The sequence below is a fragment of the Filicampus tigris genome, chromosome 1, assembly GCF_054856515.1.
Source record: "Filicampus tigris isolate MCC_2025a chromosome 1, RoL_Ftig_1.0, whole genome shotgun sequence".
Taxonomy (NCBI): domain Eukaryota; kingdom Metazoa; phylum Chordata; class Actinopteri; order Syngnathiformes; family Syngnathidae; genus Filicampus; species Filicampus tigris.
In genome coordinates this window covers 32,125,089-32,147,567 of record NC_141217.1, presented here as the reverse complement: position 1 = coordinate 32,147,567, position 22,479 = coordinate 32,125,089, and the positions used below count along the sequence as shown (strand labels likewise).

General features: G+C 43.0%; 1 protein-coding gene across 1 annotated transcript; it reads left to right on the top strand.

Moving 5' to 3' along the window:
* On the top strand, window positions 1-21,639 carry cables2b (Cdk5 and Abl enzyme substrate 2b). The gene is made up of 10 exons (XM_086033129.1): window positions 1-628; window positions 9,829-9,924; window positions 11,814-11,891; window positions 13,543-13,648; window positions 13,718-13,886; window positions 15,183-15,280; window positions 16,318-16,424; window positions 16,558-16,677; window positions 16,965-17,049; window positions 17,945-21,639. The coding sequence occupies exons 1-10, from the start codon at window positions 63-65 to the stop codon at window positions 18,086-18,088; spliced, it is 1,569 nt and encodes a 522-aa protein (XP_085889255.1). The 5' UTR covers window positions 1-62; the 3' UTR covers window positions 18,089-21,639.
* Window positions 21,640-22,479: the final 840 nt, after the last annotated feature.

Sequence of the window (22,479 nt, the reverse complement as noted above, 5' to 3'; positions counted from 1 at the left end):
AGGGATTTGACAGTTGAGAGTGCGATTCCCAACTGGACTACCTCCGCGCCGGGACGCGCAGCATGGCGGCGGCCGCCTGCGGCCAGCACGGGACCGCCACAAAAAGCCAGACTCGGGAGCAGATCCGCAGAAACCGCGAGAATTCAAACCGGAGACGAGCCGCTCTTTTGTTCCTCTCCAACATCTCGCTGGACGGCCGCCCGGTGCGGAGCGGCTCAGCCGAGCGCGGAGGGACGCAGCGGCGTCACGATGCCGTCCCGGAGCGGAGCGAGCTCGCTTCCGCCACGCTGCCGGAGCCGCGTAGCCTCGACGGGACACGCTTGGCAAGTTTGTCGGCTTCCGTCAGCTGTGGAGACGTGAAAACCACGACGACAGCGACGCAGCGGACGGTCGCGGGGCTCCTCGCCGTGCCGCCCATCGTCGTCCTGCCTTCCGACGCGGGGGGCGCGGAGCTGCTGCTCGGCCGCCGCAGGGACTCGGCCCCCTCGGCGGCAGACGGTCACCTGCTCTCACCGTCACCGTCGGTGTCCAACAGCAGCCTGCTGCCTTCGCCCGTGGCACCGCGGAAGTCGTCCACGCTGCTGTCGGTTCAGAGCTGCAACTCGCTGTCCTCCGACCTGAGGCAAAGGTGAGCGCAAGAGACGAGAGCAGAACTTGTTTGTTTGTTTGTCGCTCCAGACAATCACTCCGTCATTCGCAAGACCAGGGGCGTTTCTACAGCCCCTGGGGGACCACGAAAGAAGGGTGCCCCTCAAAAACCAAAACTTGATGGATAATGATATATTTTGTTAAATGATTGACCCGTATAAAAAAAAAAAAAACTACCAAAACTAAAAGCAAACATTATATGGTGTCGGGCCATAACCTCATAAGTCACATTTTGGTGAATTTCTTTTTTTTTTTTTTTTTTTTTTAAATCTATACTACTGCCCAGTCCACACGCCTGGATGTTATTTTTACACATTACTGACCAATCTAAAGTGTTGAAAATTTCTTGCTGTCTTTCACGACGCAATGCCAATGATTGAACAAACTTGCCATTTTTGGGGTCTCCTGAAAAGTGACTAGTGCGGGGCTACAAGATTATTTCCAGGTCTGGAAAATCATGGAAATGGAAACTATTGAATGGCAAAATTCAAGTTGTCAAGTCTAATTTCTAAAACAAAAAATTATGAATATCTAAAAAAAAATATACACAGAAACTCCTCAAATTACGATGTATGCGACCTACAACGTTTCGACTTTACGACGCCTGTGCCTCCTCTGCCATTTTGTCCCCAGCACCATAGTGACTATGTTTACATGGAGTCAATATTCGGGTTAAGGTCGAAACGTCGTAGGTCGCATACGTCGTAATTCGAGGACTGCCTGTATTTGAATTATTTTACCGAGAGGTCTAGAGATTAGAGTCTGGAAAAAGTATTGTATTCTAAACTCTCAAATGTGTAGGAGTCCTTCTTACAGTATGTAGACTTGCTCTGACAACAAAGCTCTTGTTAAGGTGTAGAAGTTCACTAGACGAACCCTCTGTACTAACTGATTTAATCAACAATAGGAAGGAACTATTTGTCTCTTTTCTTCCTGTGCTGTTCATGCGACAAAATGAGCAAAGCAAGCACACAAGGAAGCAACATCAGAGATGCTGAAGCAAGGGAAAGTTTGGCCTCCCTTGTTCGACTTGTTATTTGTCACGCCTGACAACTCATTTCAGTCATCCCCCAATTGTGAGCGCCACTGATGTTAACTATTTACACATTATTTTCTTTTCTCAAATATCTTTGACAACTTTTACTTCGGAACGACGGTGCTAACAATTGGAGAGAATCTGGAAACGGTTGCCACCAGAAATGTCGTGAATTGGCGGTCGCTTGGCGATTGTGAAGGCTGTTGGTGCATGATGCCGAATTGTAAACTGGCGTCTCTGCAAAGAGGAAGTGGGGGAGTGGATAAAACCACACACAGACAACATGAAGTCAAACAAGTACAAAATGTTTTTTAGTTTTTTTTTTCTCACGCAGATACAAATATGCAGCAGTAAGAATAAGAGATAAGATCGTCAAGATAAACGTAGTGAATACGTTTACCGTATAAGGAAGTTTGCACGTGCCGGCCCGCTTTTGTGTTTGGTCTAGATTTTGGCAGCGTTTCAACCCCGTGGCACTAAACACCGCTTAACCTATTTGCATGTGACGAGAGGCTGTGAAAATGAGCCTCGCATAACAGCTCATCAGTCCAACCCAGGCACCAGCTGTCGATTGGTGCCTGGTTGATTGCCTACTGACGTGGTGTGACTCGCTCACAGTGTTGCCACAGTTACCTTGAAAAAGTCACCTACTTACTTTACTGATTACCTGCTTTGAAGAGTAACTTTGCTGAACTGATTACTTGATTTCGAAAGTAACTATGTTAGATTACAAGTTACTTTCATAGTTTCCCTTCAGCAGATACCTGCAACCCTGCTTAGCATAAAAATAACACCCGTTTTTTTTCTACTTAATTGGTCGTTTATTTTTAACGGTGACATTTAAGAATGAAGTTAGTTCAAAATATGAATGAAACAGTACATTTTTGACTTACCATAATTATTTTTATTTAAAAAGTAATTTTGCATTATCATTTTTGGCTAATGACTGTTTTCTGCTCCTTCTTCTGCCATTACTTTTGGCGGCCATCGGTTTTATCGAGCAATTGTGATGTTTCTTGCCTTTTGATGACGTATAGGTCGGACGAGCACTTCCTGAGCGTCCAGACTGGCGTAGCATCGGATACACGTCCAATTAGTAGCAGCATACAAAAGAGGCCTGGGTCGGATTGTAAAAAAATGCAATTGTACTGTTCACACTGACATGGAAAAATCAGATACATGTGACACATTGGCAGAAAAATCTGACAGCAATGAGAATAATTAACTAGCGGTTTGTTAGCGTCCTAAATTAGCGACTGAATATGATTTCGGGATGGCGTTGTGTTGATGTTGGTGGCAAGCCAAAACGTCGAAAATGGAAGCCAATTTAGCCGTTACGCCAGTACGAGGGCAGACTTCAAAGTAAAGGTCTACTAAGGCCCACAGGGGGTAAGCGTCTGTCACTGTTGGTCAGCGTCTTTTTGGTGTATCAGGGCCTTAAAATCTACGGTCGTCTTTGGAGTCACATTTGAAAACCTAACATTTTCACGGAAATTCAATACCTACAAAATAATTAATATCCTGTAGCGGAGAGAAATATAATTCTAAAGGAATTTCAGAGCTTAGACGTGGCTTTCACACAGGCCCGAGTTTATTGATCTTTTCTGTTTTAATCAAAGATGCAAGTGAAGTACTATTTAAAAAAAAAAAAAAAAAAAATCGAGTGGTAATTACCGCGCTGTATTCTCTTCCAAAAACGTTGAAATCGTCATTTCCTACGAACATATATCTTTACCATATATCACGTTTGGGTGGTTTCATGGCTCTAAGCTATCAGCCTTTTGACAAATTGAATGTGGTTGAATGTGTGCAGTTTGATTCTCTTTGTTTCATATTCATTTTATAGTAAACTTCAGCTGCGAATGGAAATAAACAAAAACGTGATTCATTTTGTAAGTGTGACTGGTACAAATGTCAACACCACCGGCGGGAACCCACGTAATATAATATTCACTTTATTATATTATATTATATTATGTCCAATATTCTCTTTTATGGGGATGTTAAGAATTCCAAAGTCATGAAAACAGTGACAAGAAAGGTGGGGCAGATAGACAGGGATGACATTCAGTAACGGACATGCACGCACACACTACACACGCATGCATACACGTAACAATGAGAAACAACATTGAGAGGTGGAATTTAGCTGACATCCATTTTCTTCCTGCTGTGTGTAAAACATGCCTACTTTTCCAGTGAAAACAGTTGAATTCCCCTCCACACCCTTAATACACACACGCATACACACAGTCATGCAATTATTTTTGCAGTACTGTAAAGTATTTCCTTAATTTCTTTCCTTGAGAATAGCCGGACAGACAAACTACACAAAGCGTCTCTGAATTCAACACACTTGACAACAAGCAGCAATTTGCCAAATAATGATCAATTCGTCAACAAGAGGCTTACAGCTTTTTTGGTCCACCCCCAAAAACTAAACAGATTCCTTGTTCCCACAGTCTATATTTAAAACAGCCAAAGTGCCTGAAGAAAGACCCTGCTATTTAAATGCTGACACTAACCATCCATGTTGTGATGAATTAACCCTTTATGTAGTGGACTGACCACAAACGGTGCAGCAACAACTTGCGGGCAGAAAATATAGCAGTACTCAGTCTTGAAAATGTTTTTAGACATGAAAATATAATTTGCTGCTATGCATGTGAATTAAAAAAATAAAAACTGGTTTATATAAAAAAAAAAAGGAAACAAATTGTTCATTTGTTATATGATTGTATTTTTTATTATGTAATAAAATCTTTGCTTCAGGTCCCTGGAATTAACCTGCAAAAAAAAAAAAATGCTCCTCAAAATTAGACAGTTGTTCATCAAATCAAGTTGCTTAGAAAAATGATGATTAGCAAAATTGCTCCTCAAAGAAAAAAAAATAATAATAATCTTAATACATGTAAGCAATATGCCGACACATTTGTTGGAGTTGCTAAATGAATATTGATGAAGATGGCGTTGTATGTAGTGATACACATGGCAGCAGGCCTGCTGAATGATTGTCACCTGGACCCTCCCGCCCCCCGCAACCCCCCCGCCCCCCCATTTGTGTGCATGTTTGTGGAAGCACAAGACTTTTAATCTCCAACTGGCGCTTGCTCACTAAGTACGTGCTACGGATTGACTTTGAGGGGATTTGAGTACATCTCCCCCCCTCTCTGCTGTAAATACTAACACTTGATGAACGTGGAAGACAGAGCAGGACGTGACTGCCGACGTTCACATGTCAATTCATTGACGAGCAAGAGAAAACATTTAGCTGGGTCTGGAAACGGATCGGCGCTTGTTTAAACCCGTCAAAATTTCTGCCTCTTGAGTGTAAACATTTCCCCGGTAGTCCTCCATGAAAGCAGATGGATTGTCTTCAAAATAAAACATTCACCTTTACTTTGGAAAATGATAATCAACATTTTAGCAGTTTTTATCAGACAGATGTTGCAGGCCAAACCAGGAACTGAAAACAGCATCACATTTTTTTTTTTTTTTTTAATCCAAGTCATCAAATCATCAAAATAATCAATGGCAGATTCATCCATCCATCCATTATCTGTACCGCTTCTCCTCACAAGGGTCGCGGGACGTGCTGGAGCCTATCCCAGCTGTCTTTGGGCAGTAGGCGGGGGACACCCTGAACTGGTTGCCAGCCAATCGCAGGGCACACAGAGACAAACATCCGCACTCACAATCACACCTAGGGGCAATTTAGAGTATCCAATCAACTTACCATGCATGTTTTTGGAATGTGGGAGGAAACCGGAGTGCCCGGAGAAAACCCACGCAGGCACGGGGAGAACATGCAAACTCCACACAGGGAGGCCGGAGCCGGGATCGAACCCACGACCTCTGAACTGTGAGGCGGACGTGCTAACCAGTCGACCACCGTGCCGCCATGGCAGATTCATTGATTATTAAAATAAAGAAAGAGGTTGATGGTTTGCTGCGATTAGACCGATTTTTCTTTGAAGGGTACAATCGACTTTTGAACTGTTAGGCGTCTGGAGGGCCTTGGCACCCATCCAGTGTGAATTTTCAAAACCAAGTCAATTGTATTGTAGCTACCTTCATCCAAAAATGCATCTGCAAGTTCTGACTTTTTTTGGGCAGATGAACATAATACCTCCCCATGACCAGGGAGCTAGGCTGGGCCGACATCCACTGTTTTCAAAGGATGGCAGACTCCATGAAAGTATTGTAATGGCAAAGCCGAATGGTAAGCAGAGCTGCACAGATTCATTTTAAGCAAGTCATTCTTTAATATAGTATAAGCGGCTCTGACTCAAATGTTTGTTGACGCGGTGGTAGGGGGGTATTTGTGTTCGTCCGTGTTACCGCTGCATGCACGGATCTGCAAACCAATTGACTCGAAGCGTGATTGAGGGGCTCGTTGATTAAGTGCTGACTCCTCCCATGAAAATGCACTTTGACTTGGTCGTTACGGGGGCTGGCTTTTCTCTTTCGACTCGGGGCACTTGGAGGATGAGCAGCTAAGTGGCAACAAACGCCTAGCTTTGCCCTCGGTCGTCATGGTAACACTGCCGTACTGCACAATTGGCTCAATTATTGCTAGTGAGACAGTGGCTCATTTGCGTGAGGCATCCCACAAAACAACCTAATTGAGGGGTGAAAAACGTCTAATTCTTGTTCTTTGGAATGTTTTGACAAAATCACGCCATGCAGATGTTAAAACACCTGGAAACTGTTGGAAATGGTTTGAATCGCACGCCTCCTGTACACTCATTCAAACAGCATTTGTTAACATCAGCGTCTGATTATATTTGTGGTGGATTTCTTCATTTTTCGTTTTAATTTGCCCAATCATGACGATGGAAGATGAAATTCAAGAGGAGAGAGAAAACTGATCGACGTGGGTGAAAAGGGCTCAACATTTATATTTCGTTGCAGACGTTGCACTAGCCCGAGAAGGCTTGCGAGAGGCTGACAAATTTATTGCAAAGCAAGAAAATGGCAATGGAATTGACAAAAAGCTGAGACAACCTCAAATTCATTTTTAGACGGTGCTATTCAGACATTCAGCCACCATATTTTGAAGATAAAAGGACAACAGCTGAAATTAGAATGACTCGTTTGGGACTCAAGCTGGTCACCTGGTTGTAAAACAATCAACAATGACATAATAATAATTATGATAATAATAATGCATCAGATTTATATGATGCTTTTCTGGCACAATTTCCCTTGATTGGATGGTCATAATATCGATGCCATAAATCATGCCATAAACCATCGTTTTTGATTATTAATGTTTGTTTCATAAACAATAGCAAATGAACAACAATAATCACTTGAACAGTAATCAGGAGGAAAAAACATTTTGCAATAAACTTAAATGCAAAATAAATATTTTTTTTGTCTGATTAATTGGAATCATCGGTAGATATGTATTGTATTTTTCGAATTGACAAGCTGTGGTGAGATGAAGACCCACGAGACTAAATTTGACCATCTCACAGCATCAAAGCTCCAACGAGTCAGCAAAAGCTTGGGGATATCTGTGTGCATGTGGTCTTATATGTAAACAACAATTGTCGTCCTCAGCAGCAGCGGAGAGATTTTTTCCATTCCCACAGAAGTTTCCACAACATCCTGGAGAAAAGAAGCCGCTGGGTTCTCATGGGAGAGGGTCGCCGCAGGTCGCGCCGATTAGAATGCGGCCGCTGATGGAATCTGCCACTCAGATGCTGTCACACTCTGCCTCTCTCTCTCCGAACACGCACACGCTGGTTTCTTCCTCGGAGACCAACCCAAATCATTTGTAGATCGGGTTAAACCAACAAGGACTACGATGTCTCCGATTGTGCTCACTCGTAAAAAAGAAGCAACAGCTCGTACATTTTGAACGTCAGCTCTGTTCAGCTCATTTTCTTCCCAGTAGCTCTGATTCGTGTTTATGTTGAACCCAAAACACGAGAGATTGATAGAGCTTAAGTTAGCAGAGGTCATCCGTCTATTTGTTTCCTCTTCTTTGCCAGCTTGTCATTTGGTGTGTTTATACTGTACAGTATGTCTTCATTCCGCTGTCATTCCCACACCAATGAAACATTCCCGAACATCCCCCAGAAGGTCCTGGAAAGATAGTTGCCGTGGAAATGCGAAGGCTGAGAAATCCCGTCACGTGACGAGTTACAGTAAACCCGAAAGTCAGAATGGTGGCTCTCTTCACTTGATGGCGAGACGGTGAGCAGTCACAATAATATGATAATAATAATTTACATGGACGAGCCAGTGTGTCCAGCTAAGATGGGACATACAGCGACGATATGATCGTTTTTTTTAAAGATATAATTTTAATAACCGGTTATGATGTAGTTTAAAATGTGTTTTACCTAATTATAGCAATACATGCAATATCACGCATATACACACATAGCAATTTATTGAAACAAGACGATTTGCTTTTTCTAAATACAAACATGTTAGCAAAATGTTATGTCTTGGCTTGACTCTTGGCAAGCGTTCCAGTTTCTCGAAGTGGCCCCTTTGCAAAATTAATTGCCCACCCCCGCTCTAAGTGCAGTCTCCTTCTTTTCTGATCAGTAGTTCTGATCAATTTCGATGTATTTGGGCAATGATGATAAAGTCATTCTATTCTATTCTGACACACTGATCATGTTTTTTTTTTTTTCTTTTTTGGGGAGTTGGGTGGGCTCGTTATTTATTCAAAGAAAATGTGTTTTAATGGCAATGTGAACCAAAAAATGTCTGTCAGAATGTTGCATCTGGTTGGAACGGCCATTTCGACACGAGTACAATGCAAGAATTTTGAAAAATCAATGAATGGGTTTTTAGAGAAATTGAATGGTTTTTGGGATGTTTTTGTGTGATAGCCTCTGTAGGAAAAAAAACACTTTCAAATGAGAGTAAAACAGTATAACTTCACTATTTCTCAACATATCTCTTGGATCCTTTGCTTTCATCTGCTGCTCGGCAAGACCTTTTCCGACTGGCTGGATATAGTTTCAGTACGGGCCGAAATTCTGAGGGCTTCCCCAGGATGACGCGTCAAAATGATGGTGCCTTTTCAAATGGCATCAAAAACTCAATTTGAAATTGAGCAAATGGAAGTCGGTCTTAAGTCGTCGGCTGTTTTTTGACTGAATTTATTTGTTCTGAGGGATTTTAGAAATGTTTGAAGAGCTTGCTCAATGTTTTTAAAAAAAATCCACATATGATATACTTACAGTTATCTCGATGATGGCTATCCTCAAGATTAACACCGCAGTCCTTATACCTCCCCAAAAATCACCTGATAGGAATGGCTTGGAAACGACATCAAACCAGCGATGCCATGTGGAAATAAATGAAGCACAAGTATGCTTTGAAATGGCCGACTGTTTTGAAGGAGCGCCTATGTGGGAATACACACGCTGTGCAATTTGAGTCAGTGCAGGTGTTGCTGCGTGTCTGTTGTGCTGATGTCACTGCTGTTGCGTAACTGCTGTGATGTCATTGAGCCGATCGCCTTGGCCTGATTTTTATGTGGAGTTGTTTTAATCCACGAGGTCATCACCGCCATACAACCTCCGGCAGATGGTCGCTGCGGCAAACGCTCGGAGTAGATGAGAATCAAATTAGTACAGTGCTGGTTCCTTTCTTTCCAAAATGATCAATTTGCAAGAAATAACAACGGAGAATAGGTTCCCCAATGCCAAACTGTGAACATTTGGGGGTTCACTTGTAGTGTCGAGCTATTGCCTCACTCCTTTGACCTCCACCTGCCAAAACATAGTGATCAAATTGTTGAAGTATATTCGTAAACACTTCAACCCTGACTGTTATGATTGTCAAAATATAAAAATGTGTTGCTGCGGAGCCCAGCTAAAATTTTCTTCAGGATCTCAACACTGTTGCAAAATGTGGTGAGTCATTAAGTACCAGAAAACACTCAAAAGGGCAATTTATTTGCCCAAAGATCAAAGAAAATGACTCAAGAGGGTCTTGGTGTCGTGTGCTCGGGCCTGAAAAGGACGTTTGTTGTAGAAACTGTTTCTTTGCTTGGCTCGGATCCTTACACGCATATTCTTGTGAATTTGGAACCATTGCCAAGCCGATTTGTTTGTCAAGTGTCATTTGTGTTGCTTTTTGCGGTCTTGATTCATGTCTTTCTCCTCCAGGACCCGGAATCTCTCAGGCGGTTCTCCCAGGCCGCGACACACCAAGAAGATCCACTTCATCAAAAACATGAAGCAGTATGACACGAGGGGCAGCAGGTGAGACAAAAACGCTCGCACGCAAGCGCGCTACTTGCTGTCTGTTGACAAAATGACGTGTTTAACAACACGTTAATCACGTGTTGGGGCAAATCTGCCAGGGCGCAGTTTTGCCGTGTTAACTGGAACCAAACCGTAAACGGTAATATGAGTCACATATTTGCTTTGAGGGGAACATGAGGACATCTTGGGTCCGTTTAAAAGCAGCGCTATGACAAGTGACCCTAAACTGCATGACTTTTTTTTTTTTAAATCAATAAACACAATTCCAAGCTTAAGTCAGCCAAAAAGCTCTGCCAATGACATGCTAGTGCAGGCTGCCAAAATGCTTGCAGCTAATGTTAGCGCCTCTCCTACCGTGGACAATATGTTGATACTTGGAATTTATCGTCACTGTTTGCTACCAGCCGTCTTCAGAGTATTCTACCTTTTTCTGTTTTTGTGGTCATCAGCAGTAGAACATAGGCTGGTTTCATCAAAAGCAGCAGTTTCTCCAAAAAGCTGAGAATTTTTTGGGGTTTTGTGAAAAGGTACAAGTCAAGCAGCTGCAGAGCAGTGATTTTGACGCTAACGTTTTTTAGATTTTAGTGAGACCTTGAACATCTGAACTGTGGTTTCCTTCTATAAAACAGCAAACGCAAAATTTAGGAATGGCTTTTGATAGCAAAATCATCATGCACTTAGTGATAGTACGTGCGCTATGAGCAACTCGCTCTCTCTCACTGGATGGGACGTCAGTCGCGGGCTCGTTTTGTTTCGTGGCTCCTCACGCAACCGCCATCATCGTCGTCATTCATTTGTAGCGATCATGAGACACAGACGCACACAAAAACACACTTGTGCCCAAATTTGTCTGACTTTCAAGTTGTTGCAGATTTACTCCCTCTTAATCTGTAATACGTAATCTGGTTTGATGTAAAACGTAATTGTGCTGCATGGCTCCCTTCTACTGGCGTCTGTTTGGCAGTGCAGTTGTTTACAAGTTTGAATGTCACACATTAGCTGTGTCAGAAAAACGTGACGTGTCTCGACGTCAATGGCAGTGAATGTTTGGATTCCATTTGAGGCATGAATGGCAGCAACTGAGTTCAGGAAAGAGAATTGTATCTCTGAAATGAGTGTGTATTTGTTTCTTTTGTTTTGTTTTTATACAACAAACCATCAAAAAAGAAGACACAATTTTCATCGCGCAGCTACATTCGTACTCTGAAAAGAAAACGGATTTTATTTATTCTTGTTTGAATCATCTTGTCACTTTCCAAGCCATTGCTTTGTCTTCTATTGTGATTTTGTTCAGTGTAATTGTTCCTCTATTGTATTCTATTCTTGTACTTTCTTGCAGACTGTACAAATCCAAACCTCTGGGTCAGGGGAACAAGAATGAGTCGTTCCGTAATAATAGACTCACAGCTGATTGTTCCAAAATAGATCTAGCCATGAGCAGTGCAGCTGTTTGCAGATCACTAGTCACAATGTCATCACGCAGAAGAGAAAAGATCAAGAAGGGTGATCAAGAAGCCACCTCCTCAGCTGTCTAAGTCTGTCCGAAGAGTTTGACAAACAATGCATTTATTGTATAGTCAATACATGTCCAACCGTAGCCCCTAATGAAATCGGACGTGTAATTATGCATTCAAACGGACCACTGCTGTCACAAAACGAGTGTGGAAGTCTTCTGACAATTTCCAGTTCAGTCAAATCCCCACAGATGACCTAGTCTTGACTTTCCCATGCATCATGGGAACCCAGTGATCTTTTGTTTGCGCCCCTGCGTGCGTAACGTCCGTCCGTGCGTCCGGAGCCGGTCAAATGCAAACACTCTTTCACTCCAGTAGGACAAAAGTGTTGGGGCTAAGAAGAACCGCAAACGTATGTTTTGTTGTTTTCAGGATCGTGTTGATCTGCGCTAAAAGATCCCTGTGTGCAGCCTTCTCTGTTCTGCCGTACGGAGAAAGCTTTTACCTCAGGTACACGCACGCACGCACGCACGCACACAAATGCAGAGCTTTACTTTTGGCAAGGCTCAAGACATGAATGTACTTTTCTGTTCTGAATTGTATTCATTTGACTGGAAGTCAAAACATCTACCAGGATTAAAAAAAAAAAAAAAAATCGGACCTACCTCAAATATGGCGGATACACTCACAAACAGAAAAGTACTCTGCATGGACTCTATTTTAGGACTCTATGTTCTCACTTTTTGTATGAATGTCTATGCTTGAATAATGACTGCTGTTTTAAACGGTATAGTTTCAAGATTAAAAAAAAATAAAAAAATCTATTCAATGGAATAAACAAGGAATTTTACTAAAAAAAAGTTACAGTGTCCGTGGTGTCCAATTTATGGCTTTATTGGCTTTTCAATGAAATGCAGAACCGTCATGAAGTATTTGACCAGAGATTGGTGAGCTAAACTGTCGAGCTAACCGAGCTATCTTAACTTCACAGAGCTATCTTGTATGCGTCGGACGGATGAAACAAAACCTTTAGATGTTGTCCCTCATCTTCGAGTACAAAACGTGCATGCTGCTTATTGTCTTTTTCACATTTTCATCACGTATTTCTCTCCACAATTGACTGCTGGCAACACGTCAGTGGCACCGGTTTGTCTGTGATGTTTATGTTTTGATGACCAGAAGCAACTTTCAAAGCGCACATCACTCCATCTCATTAAATAAAAGAGCACGGGGAGAGGGTTTGTTTTGTATGTCCGTGCGAATAGAAGCACAACAGTCAAAACAAGCGGTTTGGATAGTTTCTGGATTACGTTACTGGTCCCAAACCAGTGTTCGTATCGCTAGCTAAACTGAAAGGCTGGCTTACCTCTCTGTAGGTTTTGGAATGACAAATGAAATTAGACATTGTCGTTGTTTTGTCATCATTCCGTGAGGTGCAAAGCATGCGTTTTTCCGTTTTGTCAACATTATGGCCAAAATAATCCATTAATTCAAATGAATGATCCTCGGACTTGCTCCAACGCTGTTGCTATTTACGTTGCCGCTTCACACAAACAAGTGACGCCGACTGGGTGGCCAGGTTGGCGTAAATGAAACAAAACCCCTCTTTTTCTTGCTTTCCTTTCAAATAAGGAAAACTGTGTTCAAATGCAGTTTTAAAACTTTAAATAGGGTGACTAGTCATGAGGTTCAAGTCTCAGTCAAGTCGAGTCACTTAAATACAAAGTCCCAAGTCAAGTCAATCGCACGTTTTTGGCAAGCAAGTCCTAAAAATAGCAACTGAGTCAAGTCATGTGACTTCAGTCCCCCATCTCTAAAAAGTACAACCCTTCGTCTTAGCTTGTAGAAAGTGAAGCCGTTGTTCTCATGGCTCCTCGCGCGGGGGGCCTTGTGGATATGATTCATAAGTGCGAATTGCGGGGTTGTCTTAATGAACTTTCCTGGCAGTGCAGGTGACCCCTCAACTTATATGCTTTCAAGTGGCACCAGGCTGTGATTACAATCTTTTACAATTCATGTGAATGCAGTGTATTCTTTCACATCATACTGAATTGTGAAATGACTGAACTGTGCTTAAAAAGCACATATGAAAGGAAGGGCTGGAAAGAATGAGGCGGCTCTCCAGTCAAATGAATGTTTTTCTCTGGCTTTCTGTCTCTAGTGAGCCGATGTTGAACCATCCCCGGAGGAGACACTCGTCTGGGAATATTTCCACTTCCTTGGAGATGATGGGACTGGAAGGTTTCCACATGGAGACGTACAGCACGGTAACGTCAACACCCGGCCGGGTCACAAAAATCCATACCCACGCCATTGTTTCTTTGCGTCTTGTCCAGTCGGTGTCGTACGCACAGTTCCTGTACCCCACCAACGCCTTGGTCAGGCAGAAACCGTCGTCCACCAGCGACCTGACGCTGCAAATTCCCGTTTCCAGGAGTGCTCACAGCATGCCCGGCAGGAGCTTCCCCCCGAGTAGGCTCAACAGTGCTGTGGGACTAGACCTTGGTAGAACATGTGCACACACACACACACACACACACACACGCACCCCCACGCACACATCCAGTGTGAATGTAATTTCACCTTCATTTTCAGTGTGCAGAAGTAACTTCCAGTAATAGAGGACAATTGGGGAAAATCTCAAAAACAAACAAAACAAAAAAAAACAGTTATAGCCATCATGTGATTTGATTGATCAATGCTACAAATTTTCATGATATGTGATTTGGCATATCATGTATTTTGTTGAGTTTGGCGCAAACCTGTTACAGATATTCAGTCACCTGGCTCACCTGTTTTCTGGGTTTGGTCACGTGTCATGCGTAAGGCCAGCCCGTGGGCACCGTCAAGTAAATTTCAAAATCAACGGACGACACAGAACTTGCGTCGCCGTAGCAGAGTGAGGGCAGCTGTCAGGTTCACACCACTTAAGGCATCAATAAATAACACACACGATGAGGAGAGAAGACGCTCAACACAATATTGTCTTTTTGCTTTCAAGGAGAGCAAAGGGAACTGTACAATTACAATTCCTCACAGCGCTCTGAAACAGCCCATACGCCTCCTCTCTTTCTATTTTCTTGGGTGGTCCCCAATTGTATACATAGATATTATTGCTACTCTAAATGGTGGGGGGGAAATGTAGCATCGCGATAAACAGTTCGAAGGCGGTGTGTGTGAAAGTTCGTTGTTATTGTTATATTCTGTCCCAAGGTCTCGGCGTCTAACCACGGGATGCTCTTTGATAAGCGCATCGTTCCTATTTTGCAGCTGTGTCCTTCTCAAATTCCACTTTTTTCACAAACAACCTCGACTTACATGATTCAACAAGTTTATATTGCTGAATAAATGCCTTGCAATACTTACACTTAAGAGTAAATATGGGATAACCTATGTACAATTATTCTAACAGCAGCCGAAGGCCTTGCGCCGCCGTAGCAGAAGCTGAAAGAGGCTGCGGAGGTCGCGCCACCGTAGCAGAGTCAGAGGGCAGCCGTAGGCATTGCGCCATCGTAGCACAATCGGAAGGAGGCCACAGAGCTTGCGCCGCCGGGGCGGAGTCTGAGAGCAGCCCAAGGCCTTGCTCCGCCGGAACAGGGTTGGAGCCTGGTGGTGCCGAGGAGACGGGACGGGACGGGGCCCTGCGTTTGCGGAAGCGTCGGGAAGGGGGACTGGCGCTAACGAGGAGCCGGCATGGGCAGTTGCCGAGCTGCTGGCGCAAGGCCCTATTGCCCTTATAGGCCAGGACAAGACCAAGGAGGGTGGCCTATATTTGATATGTGCGTCTCTCCTGTTTTGCAGCACTGGAGGATGTGACAGAATACGACCCAAACATCCTCAGTGATCCCCAGTGGCCTTGCGGGAAACACAAGCGGGTGCTGATCTTCGCCTCTTACATGGTGAGAACGTTTTTCGATGTGGAAGAAGCATGTTGATCCACCGGAACAGAGCTTTCATCGTTTTGCTCTTTGCGACACCAAACGCCACTCAGACTTTTGCCCATTTTTTCATAGAAATCATTTTCTCAATTTGGCTAACACTTGTCACAGTCAATCTTTACAATCTGTTTACGTTCTGCAGTGAGTCCCGAGTGCCTCGACAAATGATTTTTTTTAGTCTCGAGTTCTCACTTGGTCCTTTTTTTTTTTTTTGCTTTATGTGCTTTGGGCAGAAATTTGGCATACAAGAGACTTGCAGACGTTTTACCACGCGATAGCGACAACCAACTTCACAACACCTGGCCTCTGTCAGTTCATGTGGTGGTTACCCTCTCATGAAAGTGAAAGTGTCATTTGCCATTTTTTGTGCCGCTATTTTGTGTCATGTCTTTTTTTTTCGAACCATGGCTCCTAAGAAAGTGAAAGAGAAGCATGAGGAGCATGAAATCCGAGTGTCCTGTAATTGTTGCCTAATGGCAAAAACATGTCACGGACGTGCTATTAAGAAACGTGGGAATTCTTTCGACGTGTATTATTTCTCCTTTTAGATGCTAAAATTGAAATTGTTTTGCCACGCTTCTTGTTTTTACCTCAATCCGAAAGGTTCTTTAAAATCTCCTCTTGGAAAATGGTGACAGGAAAATGACTGCAAGAGTCGAGAAGTGCCAAATAGACGCACGCGCGCATTGACACAGAGCGCCTTCATGTCAGCTTAATGAACCGCCGGATAGGCAGCAGCTTAGTGGGATCCATTCCAAAAGGTTGCAGACACACACACACACAGCCATGCATTTACCGCTTAATCCATCCTGGCGGATTTTCACGACAGCAGATCAGATGTGCTTCCACTGATCCGAGGTGTGAGTACGACGCGTATGTGTGCACATGCGTGGCACACTTAGTAGCTCGCTTTTGTACTCCTTGGAAGCTTCCATTGGCTGCGACGCGATGCTTGAAAAACAAAACATGTCTTGTTTTAATACCTTCCCTTCTCGCAGACCACCGTCATTGAATATGTGAAACCTTCCGACCTGAAGAAAGACATGAACGAGACATTCAAGGAGAAGTTTCCTCACATCAAACTCACCCTGAGTAAGATTCGCAGGTAAAGTGATTACGTCAGCCCACGAACACCTTCTGAAAACGGCCACGCGGGAGCGCGTCTTGCAAGGGGGGGGGGGGGGGAGTCGCGCTTGCTGCAAATCACGAGTGATCTTTTTGCTTCTGTGCGTCTTCAGTCTGAAGCGAGAGATGCGCTCGGTCGGCGAGGATTGCGGCCTGCAGCCAGCGACCATCGCAATGGCCTTCGTCTACTTTGAGAAGTTGGTGCTGCAGGGGCGACTCAACAAACACAACAGGTAGGACAACTTTTGCCTCGGGCCACTCAAGAGGATGTGAGTAGTATTCTTACTTGGCAGTCACCAATAGCTGGATTACTATCATAAAAGAAATTGTTGCCAGAAGTCATTTTTCCTCTAAAAACAAGAGTCAACAGGCTATGGTGACTCGTTAGCTCCCTTTAGTGTCGGGATGTGGTAATTACAACTCAAGTTGATTTTTATTTTATTTTTTTTAATTATTTTTTCTCCAGGGTTAGGGTTGTGGTTTGGTCTTCAATTAAAACTTGTTTTGCTTTATTCCACAGGAAATTGGTTTCAGCAGCCTGCATCCTATTGGCCGCCAAAATAAGCAGTGATCTAAGGAAACAGGAGGTCAAACATCTCATTGATGTAAGACACATACACTAATTTATAATGACAGAAGGATTAAAAAAAATTAAACTTGCAAATGTGAGTCGTAATTGATGTAGCTGATGCCTGTTGTGCATTTACAGTTATATGGACCGAGCCCTGTCATGAATAGTAAAAGAAAAGAAAAAAAAACGGCACTAAAAAGTAAAACCCATTTTAAATTTGATTCCTCCCTGACGTATGAAGCTTGTTTCTCAGTTAAGATGTGTCACATTGACATCCTTTTACTACTTTCCTATTAGACAGTGTTTTGGCACAAACTTATAGCATCTCAGGGAGTTTCAGAAAGAGCATATGAAATGCAAAGAGGGAAAGGACTTTTCAGCGGAAAGTTCAAATTGTTGAATTGTTTGTGAATAGGGAGGGGCAAATATTATTTTAATATGATTATCGTACAGTGGAACTTTGAACTCCAAGTACCCCAATTCAAGATTATTTTCAGTTTTCCAATATTCTTTTTTTGTTTTGTGATGCAAGCCAATTTTTGACGTTGGTGTGAGCTTCAGATGTTCCACCACTAGATGGCAGCAGCAAACTTTACAGCATCTGACCGCCATCATTTCATGCTGGTTACCTTGCAGTGAAAGTACAGTTAGCTGTTGGGTTTTGTGATCCCATTTTTTTTTTTTTTTTTTTGTACATTTCTACCCACGTTTTTCTAGGGGTGCCTCAGAAGTAAAGAAGTGCAGAGATGACGTGGATGATGTCCATTGGATTAAAGTATGAAATCATGGAAAAATATTAGCAGGCGTGGCAAAAAAAGCGAACAAAATCAAATTTTAAAAAAAAAAGGGGAAAATAGTGAAGATTACAAGATTTAAAAAAAAAAAACAAACAAAAAAAGTTTCAAAACCTTGTGTTGTGTCTTGAGCAGAAGCTGGAGGAGCGCTTCAGGATCAGCAGACGGGAGCTGATCAGCTTTGAGTTCACCATCCTGGTGGCCCTGGAGATGGCGCTCTACCTCCCAGAAAGTAAAGTCATGCCACATTACAGGCGGCTGGTGCAGCAGCAGTTGTAGCTCGGCGCCCTTCCTTCACCCCCGATTGGCACAACTTTAGGAAAACAGGGCAACATTTATTTTTCGTACGAGAAGAAGAGATCAATCAGCGAAGCATTTTGCCCTCAACAAGTTGTCTTTCTTAAACCCTCGTGGATCAGCTGAGTGGAGTTCTGGCCGGATCGCCACTCCAATTCTGTGCGTGGGCATCCGCACTGGACCTTTTGGCAAATCCGCCAGGAGAAGAAGGACCACTAAATTCCTTCCATCATACCCGCTTCCCATTTTTAATTAACTAGTCAAAAAATGAGAAAGTGAAAGAGTATTTTTGTATATCGTTTTATAATATAATCTAATGAAAAAAAGATGCAAAAATCCCTAAAAGCAAACTGTAATATTTGTTAATATGGTGCAGTGTCGTAAGGAGTGCAGCGACCTCTCCGTTGCGGAGACAAAGCAACCCGCACAAACGCATACGAGGGTGGCCTACTCAGTCAGCAGTGGATTCGCATCTGAAAAAGAAGACGGGACAACTAGGGCCGAATTGTGGACAGAAAAGACCGCCGCTTTGAGAAAAGTATGAAAGATGCCATCCAAGTCAAACAACTTTTTACAACTGACATCACGTCTCTTGTGATTTTCAATGACAATGATCTACCTGAAGAGAAAACTCTGTTACCTCGCTGACGGTTTCGGCTGTCACTGCAGCCTTCCTCGGAGCCGTCGCCGCTTTCACGTGACGTGTCTAAAAAAATTTTTTTTTAAAAACATCCAACGTATCATGAGAAAACACCAAATACACACTGCAATAAAACCACATCAGAAATTACGACAACAACTTGTGCACCCGAAAGATACCATAACACCCGACAAAAAATGCAACATCATTTACGAAATCCCACGCAAAACATGCAATAAAACATACATTGGAGAAACTGGTCGAACTTTCAGTACACGTAAAAAAGATGCTCCCACACACCTGGGACACCGTCCTCCAACGGCGGCGGGGGGCTGGAGCGCAGCCTTGATCGGGTCGGGGAGCCTTAGTTTGACCCGGTCAGCTGTTTTTAGACACACAGATCTTCAGGTAGATCATTGTCATTGTCGCAACAAAAGACACTTGAAAATCACTTGACAAATAAGAAGACAAGATGAACATTACTGGATCACGTCCCTCCCCCAAATTTTGTCTCACTCCACGGGTGACGCGGCCGCAAGGCCGTTACGCAAAACGCCTTTTCACTAGTTCTGAGGGCATCGAATGGATCAAAACTGGATTATTCTCTTCTCCGTATTCTTCTTATCCAAGTAGGCGTCATCGGTTCCACCTTTGCGTGAGCTGTCGTGTCGTGAGCCCCTTGTTGTGTTCAGAGGTGGTCTTTCCAAACATGGATGGCCTCCTTCACTCCTCTTTCAAGCCATCTTCTCCGACCATTTTTCTCCTCCAAAGAAGGCTGTTTGTTTTTGAGGCGCGGGTAGACCGCCGAGTCATGCGCCGGCAACAGCAACAACCCACCAAAGACGACCTCCGTAAACGGGAAGATTCCGCGCAGGTGAAACGTCTTCAACAACCAAGAAGAATCCGCTTGGCTCCGCTCGACTTTTTAGTGGATGACCGACCGAGACATGGAGGTCTTGATGATCGCCACGCTTCACCCGTGAAGTCACACGAGCACATTTTCAATGGGTCTACAAAACGCGGCTACTGGTCTTCATGTCACGCCAATGAACGGCGCCTGAAGCAGCAAGTCGCAGCCAGTTGTCCACCAAAGATTCCGGACGATTCCTGTGAAAAATGTTCAACTCAACCAACAGCTGACTTTCAATGCGCTCCACTATCTGATGTCGATGTTTTTTGTCATCATCTTCTTTCTTTTTGGGGCTTGACCCACAGCCAATCATTGTCTTCCGTTCCTCTTATTCCAACTCGAGCTATCTGAAAGTCTTCTATTATCACCTTTTTACTATTCGCCTCCGACCCGGTGTCCCCGTTTCCGATTTTCCTCCATTTTTTAATCTGCGCTTCTGTCCTAAACTACTTCCTCAATGTGGTCCACACAAACAAAACATGTGAGAGTGACTTTCTGCCTCCCAGGAACAAATCTTGCGCTCAGATGGATTAAAGACACAAACAATTGGTCGCCGCTTCCTTCCCCTCCAGATTTAAACACTGTTTGGACTTTAAAGCAGTGCTACTAAAACTAGCACCTGCAAAGTAATTGTAAATATCTCTATGAATACCATTTTACAAAATGCAAGCCTATATGTAGAGACCAGCATGCAAACCAAGCATACGTCAGCTTTGGTCCAAATAAAAGTTCTGTGTTTTTAAATTATAATATAAACGTAAAGTGCCTGCATGCCCAAAGCATATCGCGCTCTTTCGCCTTGTTTTTTATTGAGTGGAATTAGTTAAATATGTGAGGCAAGGCGACCTCAGTCCTCAGTCAGTGCCCGTCAGCGGGTGACAATCGATGAATATTGAATTGAATTTAGTCAAGCAATTTTCCTATTGAACAGATCGTGACTACTTCAGTTGAAATGCCACGCATCGAAGGAGCGACGGCCAGCCACTCATTCTGCCCTTTCCCTCTTTGTCCTGAGATTGAAAACACAAACGGACTCAAGACCGTAATATTTTTCTACCGATAATGTTGTTTTTTTTTTAATATATATACTTAATAGAGGCGCTCACTGTTATTATATATTAATAATTATATATCTATGCATGTGTATATATGTATGTATACATATGTATATATGTGTATGTGTAAAATCACTATTAGTGAATTATTTATTCACTGATTGGCATTTGCAGCGCCGAGCAGTCGAGTGTCTACCGGATCTAGTGCAAATGTGTGTTCTCTACATTAGAGACTTGATTCTATGCAGCCTTTCCATCCTTCCACACACTATTTGACGTAGAATTTTTATACAAAGCCTGTGTTTTACTTTGTCGACTTGTCTTCCATGTATTTATGAGCATTTTTTTTACATTTCAGTTAATTCAAGGTTACATTTTGTTTGTTTTCAACTGATAGTTTGGGCGACCCTGCGGCAGTTTCAATGTAAATGTGATCTAATTTAAATGTATCCACTAGTACTTATATTGATGAATTGTCTCAGCCCACTGAGCTGAACGCTTCATGGCATTCCCCATTGTTTCACACAAGTTCATTTTGAGTACAAACATCTCCAACGCACGTACAAAAAAAAGGGTTACTGAGATTGTGTTCACCTGTTAATATTTTTGTGATGTGAGTTTGATGTCTGGCTCGCCTTGTCCCAACAGGTGTCGCCACTTAGAGTCACTTGCGTGATTTGTTTGGCGCTGTTTTGCAATCCACCCTAAGCCATCTTTTAGCCATCTTTCCTGTGTATGTTTCTGTTACATGTTGTCAACATGTGGACATTTGCATCGTGTTGTAGCTCCCGGAACCGACTGTTTCTTATTCCGCTTAGAAAATAGATCAGTGATATTGTATTTTCGTAGAAGATGAATGCCAACCTTCTCAAGATAACTGCCAATGTTTATTAAATGTTTATTTTCTTAAAAGAAACGTGAGCTGACATTTGATTTGACTTGAATTTTCCTTGGCATTTGACAAGTACAGATATACGCCACTTTTCACATGAACGAATATTGGCAGAGAAACACTTCCTCTTTCACTTATCACTTTTACTTACATTTATGTGCAGAACTTCAGCAAAGGACTGCTGATTAATGTGGTAGGCTTAAATACAGTGGTGTGGAGTAAGAAGCACATAGATCGTCAAGTTCACTATCTTTACTCGAGAACTGTAAAAAGATTTATTTCTTACTTTGTCAAAATGGGCTCATTGCTTACTGTGAATGTTTCTTTGTCAATTGACTGGCGATCAGTCCAGGGGATACCCCACTTCTGGGCCAAAGGCTCCGAGGATGGCTGGATCCGAAAACGTACTGATAAGCCTCTGAAACCGTTCGCGGTTGCAATGCTCCAAATCTGCCACTAGACGGCAGCAAACATTCAACATTAAGTACACTCACAGCCTAGTTAATATTGTGGTAGTACATGCAGTGATGTGCTGCATCACACCGAGAACTATTCCTAACATTAGGCACACATTTAACATTAAGTAATACTAATTGAAGGCGTTAATCGAAAGTGAATATGATCACCTTGCTAAAGGCAGACGTGTGCCATAGTGTTGGACCTCATAAGGCTGCATGCATGTGCATAGGTCAAAAGAAGCTATAACTCTGATTAATAATTAATCAGACCCAACCGTTGCGTTATCACTTATATTTTTGTTTTGCTTTCTCTCACTTTTCTAGTTGGATGAAAAGACAACAAAAGGAAAACGTACACAAAAAGGAAAAACGTACATATGCAGTTTTACAAGCGCTGCTCCAAATAAGGCAACACAAT